This window comes from Corella eumyota, chromosome 2, assembly GCF_963082875.1.
Source record: "Corella eumyota chromosome 2, kaCorEumy4.1, whole genome shotgun sequence".
NCBI classification, from domain to species: domain Eukaryota; kingdom Metazoa; phylum Chordata; class Ascidiacea; order Phlebobranchia; family Corellidae; genus Corella; species Corella eumyota.
The window spans coordinates 21,759,265-21,773,543 of record NC_137491.1 but is presented as its reverse complement, the minus strand read 5'-3'; the positions used below and the strand labels follow the sequence as shown (position 1 = coordinate 21,773,543).

The following is a 14,279-nucleotide window of genomic DNA, read 5'->3' as shown; positions in this document are numbered from 1 at the left end:
AAGACATGATTATGATTCAGAATTGCGTAAAATTTTAGAATCGCTGACTTATGCGAATAAGAATTCCAATTAAAGAATTTACTAATTACCGATATTTAATTATTTTTTTGCAATTTTCAAATCTAGATTTTGATTAGTTTATTGTTACGTTATTTACACACAATGACGTCATAAATAAAATGTCTTAAGCTTGGATCACGTGACTTTGTTAAAATTAAAATAAACTACCCATTTATATGACGTCATAATTACCAATTACAAAACAAAAACAAAATTTACCTTTTTCTAATTTCAAAAATGGAGGAATGCGAATTGGGTGAAAAATGTTCAGCTTGCAAATTCCAAACAAACTCAGCTCAAGTTAAGGTTGAGGAATTCCTCCAACTCGAAAGTGCGATATTGTCGTCTGTGGCGAGTAAGTTTTAAGTTTAATATATTTTCAGACTTGTAAGCAGTGGGGATTAAACTCAGGACCCTGTGATGTAAACCTAGTTGTATCTCTGCAGATCCCACCCCCAACAATATGTTTAAAAGTTGTTCCTCTGCAGATCCCTATCCCCAACAATATGTTTAAAAGTTGTTCCTCTGCAGATCCCTATCCCCAACAATATGTTTAAAAGTTGTTCCTCTGCAGATCCCTATCCCCAACAATATGTTTAAAAGTTGTTCCTCTGCAGATCCCTATCCCCAACAATATGTTTAAAAGTTGTTCCTCTGCAGATCCCTACCCACAACAATATGTTTAAAAGTTGTTCCTCTGCAGATCCCTATCCCCAACAATATGTTTAAAAGTTGTTCCTCTGCAGATCCCTATCCCCAACAATATGTTTAAAAGTTGTTCCTCTGCAGATCCCTACCCACAACAATATGTTTAAAAGTTGTTCCTCTGCAGATCCCTATCCCCAACAATATGTTTAAAAGTTGTTCCTCTGCAGATCCCTATCCCCAACAATATGTTTAAAAGTTGTTCCTCTGCAGATCCCTATCCCCAACAATATGTTTAAAAGTTGTTCCTCTGCAGATCCCTACCCACAACAATATGTTTAAAAGTTGTTCCTCTGCAGATCCCTATCCCCAACAATATGTTTAAAAGTTGTTCCTCTGCAGATCCCTATCCCCAACAATATGTTTAAAAGTTGTTCCTCTGCAGATCCCTACCCACAACAATATGTTTAAAAGTTGTTCCTCTGCAGATCCCTACCCACAACAATATGTTTAAAAGTTGTTCCTCTGCAGATCCCTATCCCCAACAATATGTTTAAAAGTTGTTCCTCTGCAGATCCCTACCCACAACAATATGTTTAAAAGTTGTTTCTCTGCAGATCCCTAACCCCAACAATATGTTTAAAAGTTGTTCCTCTGCAGATCCCTAACCCCAACAATATGTTTAAAAGTTGTTCCTCTGCAGATCCCTACCCCCAACAACTCGATTCCTGTCAACGGTGTTTTCTATTTTACCAAAATGTTCAACTCAGCATCCAACAAAAACAATTCTCCACCGCGATCTCCGTCTGCAAACATTATTTGGACTTCTTAAACGTAAGCCACATCTTAATTAAAGTTTTCACAAAATGTCGATAATTCTAGTTTTACCCACAATTCTTTTAATCCCGCGAACTCTAGACGACCACATTCGAAGAGCCCGACCATCCAGTCATTGTGACGTCATCAATACTGGGAAGAATCAGCGAGCGAATCTCGTTCATTTATCTTCTGGCTGGCAAACCCGATTTAGCTTTGAAATACGCGAACAGGTTAGTGTAAGATCTTCAGTTAAAAAACTTAGTTTCTAAATAATTAATTATTTTAATTATTCAAGGTCATTGATTAACCTTCCGACCTCTCCTCACGCTCATCTTTGGAGATCCATCGCCTCCCGTCGACTCCTCCAATACTCCTCCACACTCCGGAGCTTGACAGTTTTCAGTCAACTTCACGGATGTGGGAGCAATTTCTTCAGCCAACTCCTCCTGGACTCGATTTATTCTTACTGGAGGATGGTTTTCGTGCAAACTCAGCTGCAACATCCGAACATAAAAGTAAACAAGTTAGAAATAAGTTTGAAAGTTGTTTAACTTTAAATTTACATCGTTCAGATAAGTTTGAAAGTTGTTTAACTTTAAATTTACATCGTTCAGATAAGATTGAAAGTTGTTTAACTTTAAATTTACATCGTTCAGGTAAGTTTGAAAGTTGTTTAACTTTAAATTTACATCGTTCAGATAAGTTTGAAAGTTGTTTAACTTTAAATTTACATCGTTCAGATAAGTTTGAAAGTTGTTTAACTTTATATTTACATCGTTCAGATAAGTTTGAAAGTTGTTTAACTTTAAATTTACATCGTTCAGATAAGTTTGAAAGTTGTTTAACTTTATATTTACATCGTTTAGATTCACTTTTTTAAAACCTCGGGCGAGGAAAGTTTAGGAGAACTGGCCAAGAAAATCAATTTAAGTTTTTTAATAAAATTTCCAACCCATTGTGCCTACATCAACGCTGGTAAGATGCGCTAGTTTAACTTGTTGCCATGACAACATGACATCACGTACAAAACTTGGTTACAGATCCGAGCTCGGAGCACGTCATCCCGTCAACTTGGGACAATTCTGGCGCCGATTTCAAACAAGTCGTCGGGTTCGAAACGGGCTCTCCGGGCGACCTGAACGAAATCCTGGACGCGGATTTTAGTTTAGCGCGGAAGGAGACGGATTTAAATTTAGCGCAGAAGATGTGGGAGGAGGCGGAGTTGATGAGTGCGACTTGTAAACATGTAAGGATCACAAAACATTAGCAAAAGTTTAGAGTTGGTCAAAAATATTTTATTGTTGTAGTGGAGTCTAAAAGCAGGCAAAGGTATCATAGAGAAAGCTGTTTATTGCTACGCGCTCCTAAAAACCTCCAACTTTTACGAGTTTTTAAACCAATACGAATCCTTATTGGGGGACGTAATGACCTGTACGATCTTGTATAACGAGGAAGAACATCCGGATGATATTGGTTTGTTTAACGAACTAATGGACGAAATGACTGGGATGATTCAACCGATGGTCAATCATTACGACAAGGTTACGGAACCACAGAGAACGACAGGTTTACCCACATTCGATCTTATTTTTAAACTGAAGTAAAAATATTTAAATTTTAGGAGAGATCAAAGATTGGTTGGAGGAATGTGAGAGAAAATTTCGTGTTCAACAAAACAAAAAAAGAGGTTCTGCATCGTCGAGCAGCAAGAAAAAGAAGAAGGCTCTCTCAAATAAATGGAAAAATTCTGTGGTGAGAAAACTTTTTTTCATTAAAGACATCAGGTCGGGACAAAGTACACAAAAAGAAGATGTCATAAGAGAAGCGGTTATGATGTCATAAGAGAAGATGTTATGATGTCATAAGAGAAGAGGTTGAAAAAAGGGTTAAAATGGAAAATTGTGGTTTTAAAATTAACATCTCAATTAAACAGATTTTAATAAAATATTTAAATGTAAAAATCCTCCCAAAAAATTAAATGACAATAATTTATTCAACAATTATTAAAATAAGTAAATTAGCAAGCATATACACAACCAATATCTTGTTAAAAATAAAAAGTTTAAAACTATTAAAAACACTGAAACACTGAGAGTCACAAGAATTTCAGTTTTTCTAAAAAATGACAAAATTTGTTTTTCTACACGTTTAAAATTGTTTTCAATAAATTGTTATAATTATCTTGGGAATGTCCAAATGGTTATGGATCTTAACAACACTTTAAAGATGCAAACAAATGAGGTAAGGTTTCAAACAAAACATTAGTTCCTACAAAAACTTTTAACTTTCAGCAAAGAAAAAGTTGAAATAAAAATAAAAAAAAAACCAAGACACAAACAGTCCACCGTCCTAATACAATAATAAACCTACGACAATTTAAAGTTAAACTTTAAGTAAAAACAACTTGCTGGGAGTTTTAAGTTAGAAAAAAATAAAATCCATGAGAAAAATATCCGAAGGAAGAAAAGTGCAAAAGTGTCGCGAAAAAAAATCTTTGCTACCTTATTAAAACTCCATCGAAATAATAATGTAATGTTTCGTTGCCCAATATTGCAACATGGGTGTTGCCCGGCAGCTCCACCCGGTGAACAGGCTGTTGTTGTTGAGCCTGCCACTGGAGGCAGTAGGAAGCACTCCACACTGGAACGGTTCCATCCCCGCTTCCATCCACCAAACTGGGGGAAGAATCAGGAAAGAGATCTTTGTCGTAGATCAGAGTCTGGAGGTAAGATAAAAAGTTAAAAAGTTTGTGGGATGTTTATCTTCAGGGAAAGATAATAGTGTTTGTTATGATTGTGTTGTCATGAATTATTAATTTGTTGTCATGCTGAAGAATGAAAATGCAGAGAATTGAAAAGACAAAAATTATTAAAGTTTAAAAAAGACAAAATTAATTTTTCTCCAATAACAAACAAGCACAAAACAAAGACTATGACAAGCACAAAACCAAGATAATAACTAGCACAAAACAAAGACTATGACAAGCACAAAACCAAGGCTATGACAAGCACAAAACCAAGACTATGACAAGCACAAAACCAAAATGATAACGGTAACAAAACCAAGACTATGACAGGCACAAAACCAAGACTATGACAGGCAAAAACAAAGACTATGACAGGCACAAAACCAAGACTATGACAAGCACAAAACCAAGACTATGACAAGCACAAAACCAAGACTATGACAAGCACAAAACCAAGACTATGACAAGCACAAAACCAAGACTATGACAAGCACAAAACCAAGACTATGACAAGCACAAAACCAAGACTATGACAAGCACAAAACCAAGACTATGACAAGCACAAAACCAAGACTATGACAAGCACAAAACCAAGACTATGACTAGCACAAAACAAAGACTATGACAAGCACAAAACCAAGACTATGACAAGCACAAAACCAAGACTATGACAAGCACAAAACCAAGACTATGACAAGCACAAAACCAAGACCATGACAAGCACAAAACCAAGACTATGACAAGCACAAAACCAAGACTATGACAAGCACAAAACCAAGACTATGACAAGCACAAAACCAAGACCATGACAAGCACAAAACCAAGACTATGACAAGCACAAAACCAAGACTATGACAAGCACAAAACCAAGATAATAACTAGCACAAAACAAAGACTATGACAAGCACAAAACCAAGACTAGCACAAAACAAAGACTATGACAAGCACAAAACCAAGACTATGACAAGCACAAAACCAAGACTATGACAGGCACAAAACCAAGACTATGACAAGCACAAAACCAAGACTATGACAAGCACAAAACCAAGACTATGACAAGCACAAAACCAAGACTATGACAAGCACAAAACCAAGACTATGACAAGCACAAAACCAAGACTATGACAAGCACAAAACCAAGACTATGACAAGCAAAGAAAAACATGCAATAATTATTTTATAGAAAATGAAATTCTTGTTAATACAAAAACTTTAATTTTAAAAAATATAACTCTACATTTAATTAATTATTTGTTTTATTATTGTTACATGCAGGCCGCCCCCTACAATATTATTCTGCCCTGTTTGTGAGTTTTATAATTAAGAGAAAATGAGTGAAGCATGCTTGATTATGAGTTTGGTCGTTGTAGGTTAAAATGTTTACATGATAGCGTTCTAAGCATTAAAGCTCTAATGTAAAGAGAGGAAATTACGTTTCTTGGTATAGGAAGTCGTCACAATGACAAACATTTAACAACCACCAACAAAATCTCACCTCAGCAGTTGGGACTTGGCTAGAATAAATGCAGTGAACTGGAACTGAAGGGGCTTTTAAGTCCCCCAACGCCATCCCATTATCCCTCCACAACTCGTAACACCAATCACAGCCGATCGTGTCGAACAGGGCTTTGTAATCGAACACTGTGTAATTTCGTTCCAGGGTTACCACCACCGTTTGTTTGTCTTTTGGCCACAAATCAGGTCGTGGTAATTTAATTATTAAATAGCGATCTGCAGTTATCCAAAACGTTTATTAAAACGTATAAGGGGTGGTCATTAAATTAAAATGTGGGCACTCATCCAATAAAGTAATATTAACCAAACTTAAAAACGTTTACCAAATTTAAGTTTGTAAACGTTAACATATTTGCCACAAAGAAATTAACGTAAGCTTTAATAACATATTCGCCACAAAGAAATTAACGGAAGCTTTAAAAAAAATTAAGTAGATAAACAAAACAAAAAAGCCGCCCTTATTAGAGCTAGTATAAGCAGACAAAAACTATAAACCAACCTAATGAATAATGCGCCATGAAATACCGCGATCTTGGTATTCATTTGTTATTCTACGTCGCAAATTTTAATAACCAAACTTTTACCGTTTGCCCGATTAACGTAAACGTATTTATTTACTAAACTGTTATGACTCAGCAAATACGACATGGCCATACTTTTGTAATGCATTTAATGAATTTTAAACCAATTAAATTCGCACTTTATTGCAAATATTAATCCAAATTAGTAAACTGTAACTAGCCAGCAAAAAAAAATAACTACTGAATAACAAAAGTTAAAATGGCAACGACTAATTAAAACGCCAGCATGGTGCAGGGGTCAAAACACATGCTACATTACATAAGGTACTGGGTTGTCCTCATGCCCCCATGCTGTAGTGCTCTTGAGTAGGGCGTAATAAACTTCTGCTGAGTCAACAATTAATCAGCATAATTATTATGGGGCAAATATAATATCTCGAAATGCCCAAGGTACCTCAAGACCGGATAGGGCTAACAGTTGTTACTCTATGTTTACGTAATGTCATCGACTTTTCCACGCCAAGGATAAAGATAAAAAACACAAGACCTTTGGTAATAGATTAAACTGTAAAGTGTTCCATGTGACAAACAAACAATTTGACTAAATTATTATATTCAACATAATGTGAAACCCAAAATCCATTGTTTTTGTAATGATTTTAATTTTTTTGTACAAAAAAATGACAAAATTAATAAATTATGGCATTTCCATGTTAAAAAACCATATACCAGAACATACCTTATTGTAAAATGTTTATTTTTCAGTCTTCTTTTGCAAATAGTTCTACAAATTCTATTGGTGTGTTCAGTCACAGTTAAGCGATCACCAGGCCTCTGTAACAACAAGATTAAACAATTACAACACTTTAGCCACAAAATAACACAAAACTAAGGTTAAAGTAGAACAAAAATAAGATCCATTTAGATAAAAATGGCAAAGCTAAGTACAAACTAAAACATAAACAACAATTTGTCCTGAAAAAATACAAATCAACTGTTATTTAATGACAAAATTTTTTGTAAATTTGATAACACCATTTCTAATATAAAATAAAAGTTAAACATGTTTTAATAATAACAAGCTCAGTATTCAAAAAAGTTCCCACTAAATAATTCACCTCATTGTAAAAACAACATAAAAACCAACAAACAAGAATACCAAAACAAAAATATATTTTAATCAAATATTGAATGAAAGAATTTTTGGTTAGACAATAATATAAGGGGATTAACCTTGGGGATTTCCATAAAGTGTTTATTCTAATGTAAAGTAATAATTCTGTATTAAATAACCACAAATTATACTAACATACACCCAGGGGAGCCAATGTACCCCCAGTGAGCACCTATAACTTTTAAAAGTGGGTACAGAAAGCCTGATGCAAACCAAACAAGTTTATATAGCAATTCCTGTTTTAAAGTTAAACTATTATAAACAGGTTTCTAAAGTGATATTAGAAGTAAAACTTACTTATATCTAGTGAATAAATCCTGTCTTTAACTTTGTCCTTTAACTAATCTAAAGACCACTGACCTATGCAGGCAACTAGTTTAAGTCCTTCTAAATCAAAGCCATGACTCTTGTCAACCTCATACCCTGACCCAATGTCCGAGGATTGCCCATTCAACATAGCGTACTAAAAGAAAAAGTCAGACACAAAAATTAGTAGCTTACATGATTAAGGAGTTTTATCCCTAACCCAATGGAGTAGACCTAACCCAATGAAGTAGAAAGATAAACAATCATTAGACTCCCTTAATGTAGAAAACCCAATGGAGTCACAAGTTTATTGTTTAACATGATGGCCATGTCACTGGGTTGCTTAGCAACAGATTCAACAAAATGGGATTGGGTCATTTCACCTGATATCACAATCTCACTTGACCCACTGCTGCTTCTGGTGTTAGACAATGAGCTATGCTTTTTAGCTCTGTTCTTGTTTCTTTGTGGTGCCAGGAAAACATTTGTCACCGAAGAAAAATGAATAAGGCGACTCTGAACATAAAGTAAAATGATTTTAACTGAAGTAAGGAATGTTTAACAAAAGTGGGTAAATTAATTACTCTGTAAAACGAACTGGGTTTTAGAGACTATAGTAATAAAGTCAACCCGGGCCAGACATAAAGCTGAGGCAAAGAAGCCCAGTTTTAAGGTCTTATTACATCACACAAGTGATGATGATCAATGGGTGGACCTTCCCCACAACTAATCCAATTTTTTTCTTAAAGCCTGTATATAATTATCATGCCATTTGTGGTGCCTAATACATTTAAAGAGCTAGTTTCAAAAATGATTAAGATACCTAACAAAAAATAACTTAGAAACTTGGTCTTGTTTAGCTTAATTTATAACTTATTTTATTAAAATTTCTTAAGAGATGTGAGATAATGCTGTACGGTTATTTTTCTGATTATGCAATCAGGTTGTGATCTGATTAAGAATAAAAGATCACAACTGATCTCAATTATATAAAAAATTACAGGCACATCAATATAACATACATCATGATAACTGTATATACCAATATTCAAAATTAAAAAGTATTTGAAAAATTACCCAAGATTATCAATTTCCATACTTTTCTCTAAATCAAAGCCATGACCCTGTCAATCCCGCACTCTCTGACTCAATGGAGTAGGAAGATTGACAATCATTAGACTTCCTTAATGTAGGGAAACCCGATGGAGTCACAAGTTTATTGTTTAACATGATGGCCATGTCACTGGGTTGCTTAGCAACAGATTCGACAAAATGCATGGGGTCATTTCACCACAATTTTTCTTGACCCACTACTGCTTCTGGTGTTAGACAATGAGCTATGCTTTTTAGCTCTGTTCTTGTTTCTTTGTGGTGCAAGGAAAACATTTGTCACCAAAGATAAATAAATAAGGCGACTCTAAACATAAATTAAAATGATTTTAACTGAAATAAGGAATGTTTAACACAAGTCAGTAAATTAATTATTCTGTTAAACTGACTGGGTTTTAGAGACTATAGTAAAAAAGTCAACACGGGTCAGATAAAAGACTGAGGTAAAGAACCTAACAAAAAATAACTTAATTACCTAGTCTTGTTTGGCTTTTCAGCGTCAGAAACCATGTTTTCGAGTCCTATTCCTGCTTTTACAAGGTACATACAATTGTCACCGAAGATAATTTGAAACCGTCCTTGAAATAAAAAGCTTGTATATAACAAATTTTATAAATAACCGATATATTAAGTTGTATGAAACAACTTAGCAACACAATGTAGAAATCAAAGATAAACACAAAAAATGCAAGAAGCTTACCTTAGTTTCAAGCTATAAGTCTGTCAGGGTCACATTAAATAAGGTTAAGTAACCTGGGTCCTGGGGACTAAAGGAAGAAACATGTGGACATCCTCCCAATTTTTACCAGAATAAAATGAGTAGTCAAGCTTTAGCCTTTTTCTAAAAGGCAATCGTCAGAGAACCTGTGAGTAGGAATTTAGAATAAATGAGATAATTTAAATCAAAAAAAAAAAAAATACGTTTACCAAATTTAAGTTTGTAAACGTAAACATATTCGCCACAAAGAAATTAAAGTAAGCTTTAATATTAGGATAGGTCGCTTTTTATAAAAAAAATTAAGTAGAAAAACAAAACAAAAAAGCCGCCCTTATTAGAGCTACAATAAGCAGACAAAAACTATAAACCAACCTAATGAATAAAGCGCCATGAAATACCGCGATCTTGGTATTCATTTGTTATTCTACGTCGCAAATTTTAATAACCAAAACTTTTACCGTTGCCTGTTTAACGTAGTCGTATTTATTTACCAAACTGTGATGACTCAGCAAATACGACATGGCTATACTTACTTTAAATTAACTTAATTTGCATTTTTTTACGAAAATTAACCCGATTTTATATTCAAATTAGCACTAAAACTAACAAAAAACAATAATGTCCTAAAATTATTACTTATTTATACGTTGTTGTAATTTAATTTTTAAGTAGCGATCTGCAGTTATCCAAATTGTTTATTAAAACGTATAATGGGTGGTCATTAAGTTAAAATGTGGGGGCTCATTGAATTTAGCAATTTTAACCGAAATTAAAAACGTTTAGCAAATTTAAGTTTGTAAACATAAACATATTCGCCACAAAGAAATTAAAGTAAGCTTTAATATTAGGATGGGTCGCTTTTTATAAAAAAAATTAAGTAGAAAAACAAAACAAAAAAGCCGCCCTTATTAGAGCTACAATAAGCAGACAAAAACTATAAACAAACCTAATAAATAATGCGCCATGAAATACCGCGATCTTGGTATTCATTTGTTATTCTACGTCGCAAATTTTAATAACCAAAACTTTTACCGTTGCCTGTTTAACGTAGTCGCATTTATTTACTAAACTGTGATGACTCAGCAAATACGACATGGCCATACTTTTGTAATGCATTTAATGAATTTTAAGCCAATTAAATTAGCACTTTATTGCAAAAATTAATCCAAATTAGTAAACTGTAACTAACCAGCAAAAAAAAATATCTACTGAATAACTAAAGTTAAAATGGCAACAACTAAAGCATTTATAGTATTAGTTTTTAGAATAACTATATAATTTAGAAGACTACAGAAAAATAAACCATGTGAAATATTATTTCTTAAAATAATGACAAAAGATGTAATTTAAACAAATTAGTAATCTAGTTTCTGTTACCTTTATTATTGCCCAGATGAAATAAAGTAATAGGGTGTAGTTGTGTCTTTTGTAGTATGTAAGAAGCTAGGATCACTTCTACAGAATACTTTGTGCATCATCACGTTCAAGATAACTGCTACATCAGCACATTAAGCATCAAAATGTGTTTTTTGAACCTAAATTAATAAACAATATTAGTAATTAAATTGCCAGCATGGTGCAGGGGTCAGAACACAAGCTAAACTACATGAGGTCCTGGGTTGTCCTCATGCCCCAATGCTGTAGTGCCCTTGAGTAGGGCGTAATAAACTTCTGCTAAGTCAACACTTAATCAGCATCATTATTATGGGGCAAATATAATATCTTGAAATGCCCAAGGCACCTCAAGACCGGATAGGGCTAACAGTTGTTACTCTATGTTTACATAGTGGCTTCGACTTTTTCACGCCGAGGATAAGGTTAAAAAACACAAGACCTTAGTAATAGATTAAATTGAAAATTGTTCCATGTGACAAACAAACAATTTGACTAAATTATTATATTTAACATAATGTGAAACCCAAAATCCTTTGTTCTTGTAATGATTTTAATTTTTTTTACAAAAAAATGACAAAATTAATAAATTATGGCATTATTAAAAATATTACCCAAGATTATTAATTTCCACACTTTTCCTTGATCCTTAAAAACTCACACTCTGACCCAATGGAGTAGAAAGATTAACAATCATTAGACTCCCTTAATGTAGAAAACCCAATGGAGTCACAAGTTTATTGTTTAACATGATGGCCATGTCACTGGGTTGCTTAGCAACAGATTTAACAACATGGGATTGAATCATTTCACCTGATGTCACAATTTTACTTGACCCATTGCTGCTTCTGGTGTTAGACAATGAGCTATGCTTTTTAGCTCTGTTCTTGTTTTTTTGTGGTACAAGGATAACATTTGTCACCGAAGAAAAATTAATAAGGCGACTCTAAACATAAATTAAAATGATTTTAACTGAAGTAAGGAATGTTTAACACAAGTGGGTAAATTAATTACTCTGTAAAACGAACTGGGTTATAGAGACTACAGTAATAAAGTCAACACAGGCCAGACATAAGGCTGAGGCAAAGAAGCCAAGTTTTAAGGTCTTATTACATCACACAAGTTATGATAATCAATAATGGACCTTTCCCACAACAATTCCAATTTTTTCCTTAAAGGCTGTGTATAATTATCATGCCATTTGTGGTGCCTAATACATTTAAAGGACTAGTTTAACAATTGGTTAAGATACCTAGCAAAAAGTAATTTAGAAACTTGGTTAATTTAGGACTTATTTTAATAAAATTTCTCAAGAGATGTGAGATAGTGCTGCACAGTTATTTTTTTGATTATGCAATCAGGTTGTGATCTGATTAAGAATAAAAGATTACAACCGATTTCAATCATAAAAACAATTACAGGCCCATCAATATAACATACATCATGATAACTGTATATACCAAAATTGAAAATTAAAAAATATTTGAAAAATTACCTGAGATAATCAATTTCCATAATTTTCTCTAAATCAAAGCCATGACCCTGTCAATCCCGCACTCTGACTCAGTAAAGGAAGAAGGTTGACCATCATTAGACTCCCTTAATTTAGGGAAACCCGATGGAGTCACAAGTTTATTGGTTAACATGATGGCCATGTCACTGGGTTGCTTAGCAACAAATTCGACCAAATGGCATGGGGTCATTTCAGCTGATGATGTCATAATCTGACTTGACCCACTACTGCATCTGGTGTTGGACAATGAGCTATTCTTTTTGTTACTGTTTCTGTGTGGTGCAAGGAAAACATTTGTCACCAAAGATAAATGAATAAGGCAACTCTAAACATAAATTAAAATGATTTTAACTGAAATAAGGAATGTTTAACACAAGTCAGTAAATTAATCACTCTGTAAAACAGACTAGATTTTAGAGACTATAGTAAAAAAGTCAACATAGGCCAGACATAAGGCTGAAGTTTGAAGGTCACATAACATCACACAAGTTATGATGATCAATGGTGGACCTTTCCAACAACTATTCCAATTTTTTCCTTACAGCCTGTGTATAATTACCATGCCATTTGTGGTGCCTAATACATTTCAAGAAGTAGTTAAAATTGTTGCAAAAACCTAACAAAAAATAACTTAATTACCTAGTCTTGATTAGCTTTTCAGTGTCAGAAAGCGTGTTTTCGAGTTCTATTCCTGCTTCTACAAGGAGCATACATTCGTCACCAAAAATAATTGGAAACTGTTTTTAAAATGGAAAGCTTTTATATAACAAATATAAACAAGAATTAAGTAGAATTTTAAACCAGTGTGTAGATTTAAAACACCTTCAATTAATTTAAGTTTAATTATAAACTAACTTACACATAAAAATATATATTTTTACAAACTTACCAATATCACTCTTAAAACTCCAAACGTCACAAGGCTCACGATATCTTTTGACTACACCTTCAGTGTTTTCATAAAAATATATAGACTTGACAACTTCGGGTTCACTCAAGCAAATCAAAAATTAATGAATTTTAAACAAAGTCACAACTTGTCTAGTTTGGTGAGTCAGTGGTACTAAGTGACAAGCTGAATTTTGCTGTTGTTGATATCATTCACAAAAATTATATTCTGAAAACATAAAGTAGTGATGTTTAACACGCTAGAATAGCTTGTTTAAGCTGGTTGTCAATATTGGGTTCTAAAGATGAAATATAATAGTTTTAAGATAAAGTAAAAATTTTAACATAAATAAGTAGATTGTATATTAAGGGCGTTGTCACTATTGGGTTTTTAACCCCAAATAAAATAGTTTAAGATAAGGAAGAAATGCTTAACATGCATTAGTAGCTAGTTTAAGGAATTGTCATTATTGGGTTCTTTAAGGAATTGTCATTATTGGTAAAATGGTTTTAACATAAAGTAGAAATGCCTAACATGCATTAGTAGCTTGTACATTTAAGAGGTTGTCACTAATGAGCAATAAACATGAATAAAAACGGTTTAAGAACAACACAACTCGCCGGGTAGAAAGGATGGATTGTAATGAGTTTTGTTTGAACCTTGTACAATGCCGCCACTTTTCTTTAAGAATTACATGACGAATATTTTCCTGGGCATCAACTTTAGTGTGAAAACATGGGGTTGAAAACTTGACTGTTATCGCCTCATAGGGGTAAGTGTCTGAAAACTCTAAAGTTAAATGATGTTCTAAGCAATGGCAAACCTGTAATAAGAAAAACAAGATGATGATCAAGTTACCTCAACATACAAA

At 33.5% G+C, this 14,279-nt stretch overlaps 1 protein-coding gene across 1 annotated transcript; it reads left to right on the top strand.

The window, feature by feature from the left end:
• Positions 1 to 297: 297 nt before the first annotated feature.
• On the top strand, positions 298 to 3,366 carry LOC145742691 (spermatogenesis-associated protein 16-like). The gene is made up of 8 exons (XM_082560468.1): positions 298 to 415; positions 1,409 to 1,539; positions 1,624 to 1,754; positions 1,820 to 1,941; positions 2,097 to 2,180; positions 2,565 to 2,770; positions 2,832 to 3,090; positions 3,146 to 3,366. Exons 1-8 carry the CDS (start codon positions 298 to 300, stop codon positions 3,364 to 3,366), a joined length of 1,272 nt encoding a protein of 423 aa, XP_082416594.1.
• Positions 3,367 to 14,279: the final 10,913 nt, after the last annotated feature.

Bases quoted from the DNA above. Each gene is read 5' to 3' on its own strand.
- LOC145742691 (XM_082560468.1), top strand. From the start codon at position 298: ATGGAGGAATGCGAATTGGGTGAAAAATGTTCAGCTTGCAAATTCCAA. The intron at 416-1,408 runs GTAAGTTTTAAG...GTTCCTCTGCAG, and splicing joins GATATTGTCGTCTGTGGCGA to ATCCCTACCCCCAACAACTC. The intron at 2,771-2,831 runs GTAAGGATCACA...TTATTGTTGTAG, and splicing joins TGAGTGCGACTTGTAAACAT to TGGAGTCTAAAAGCAGGCAA.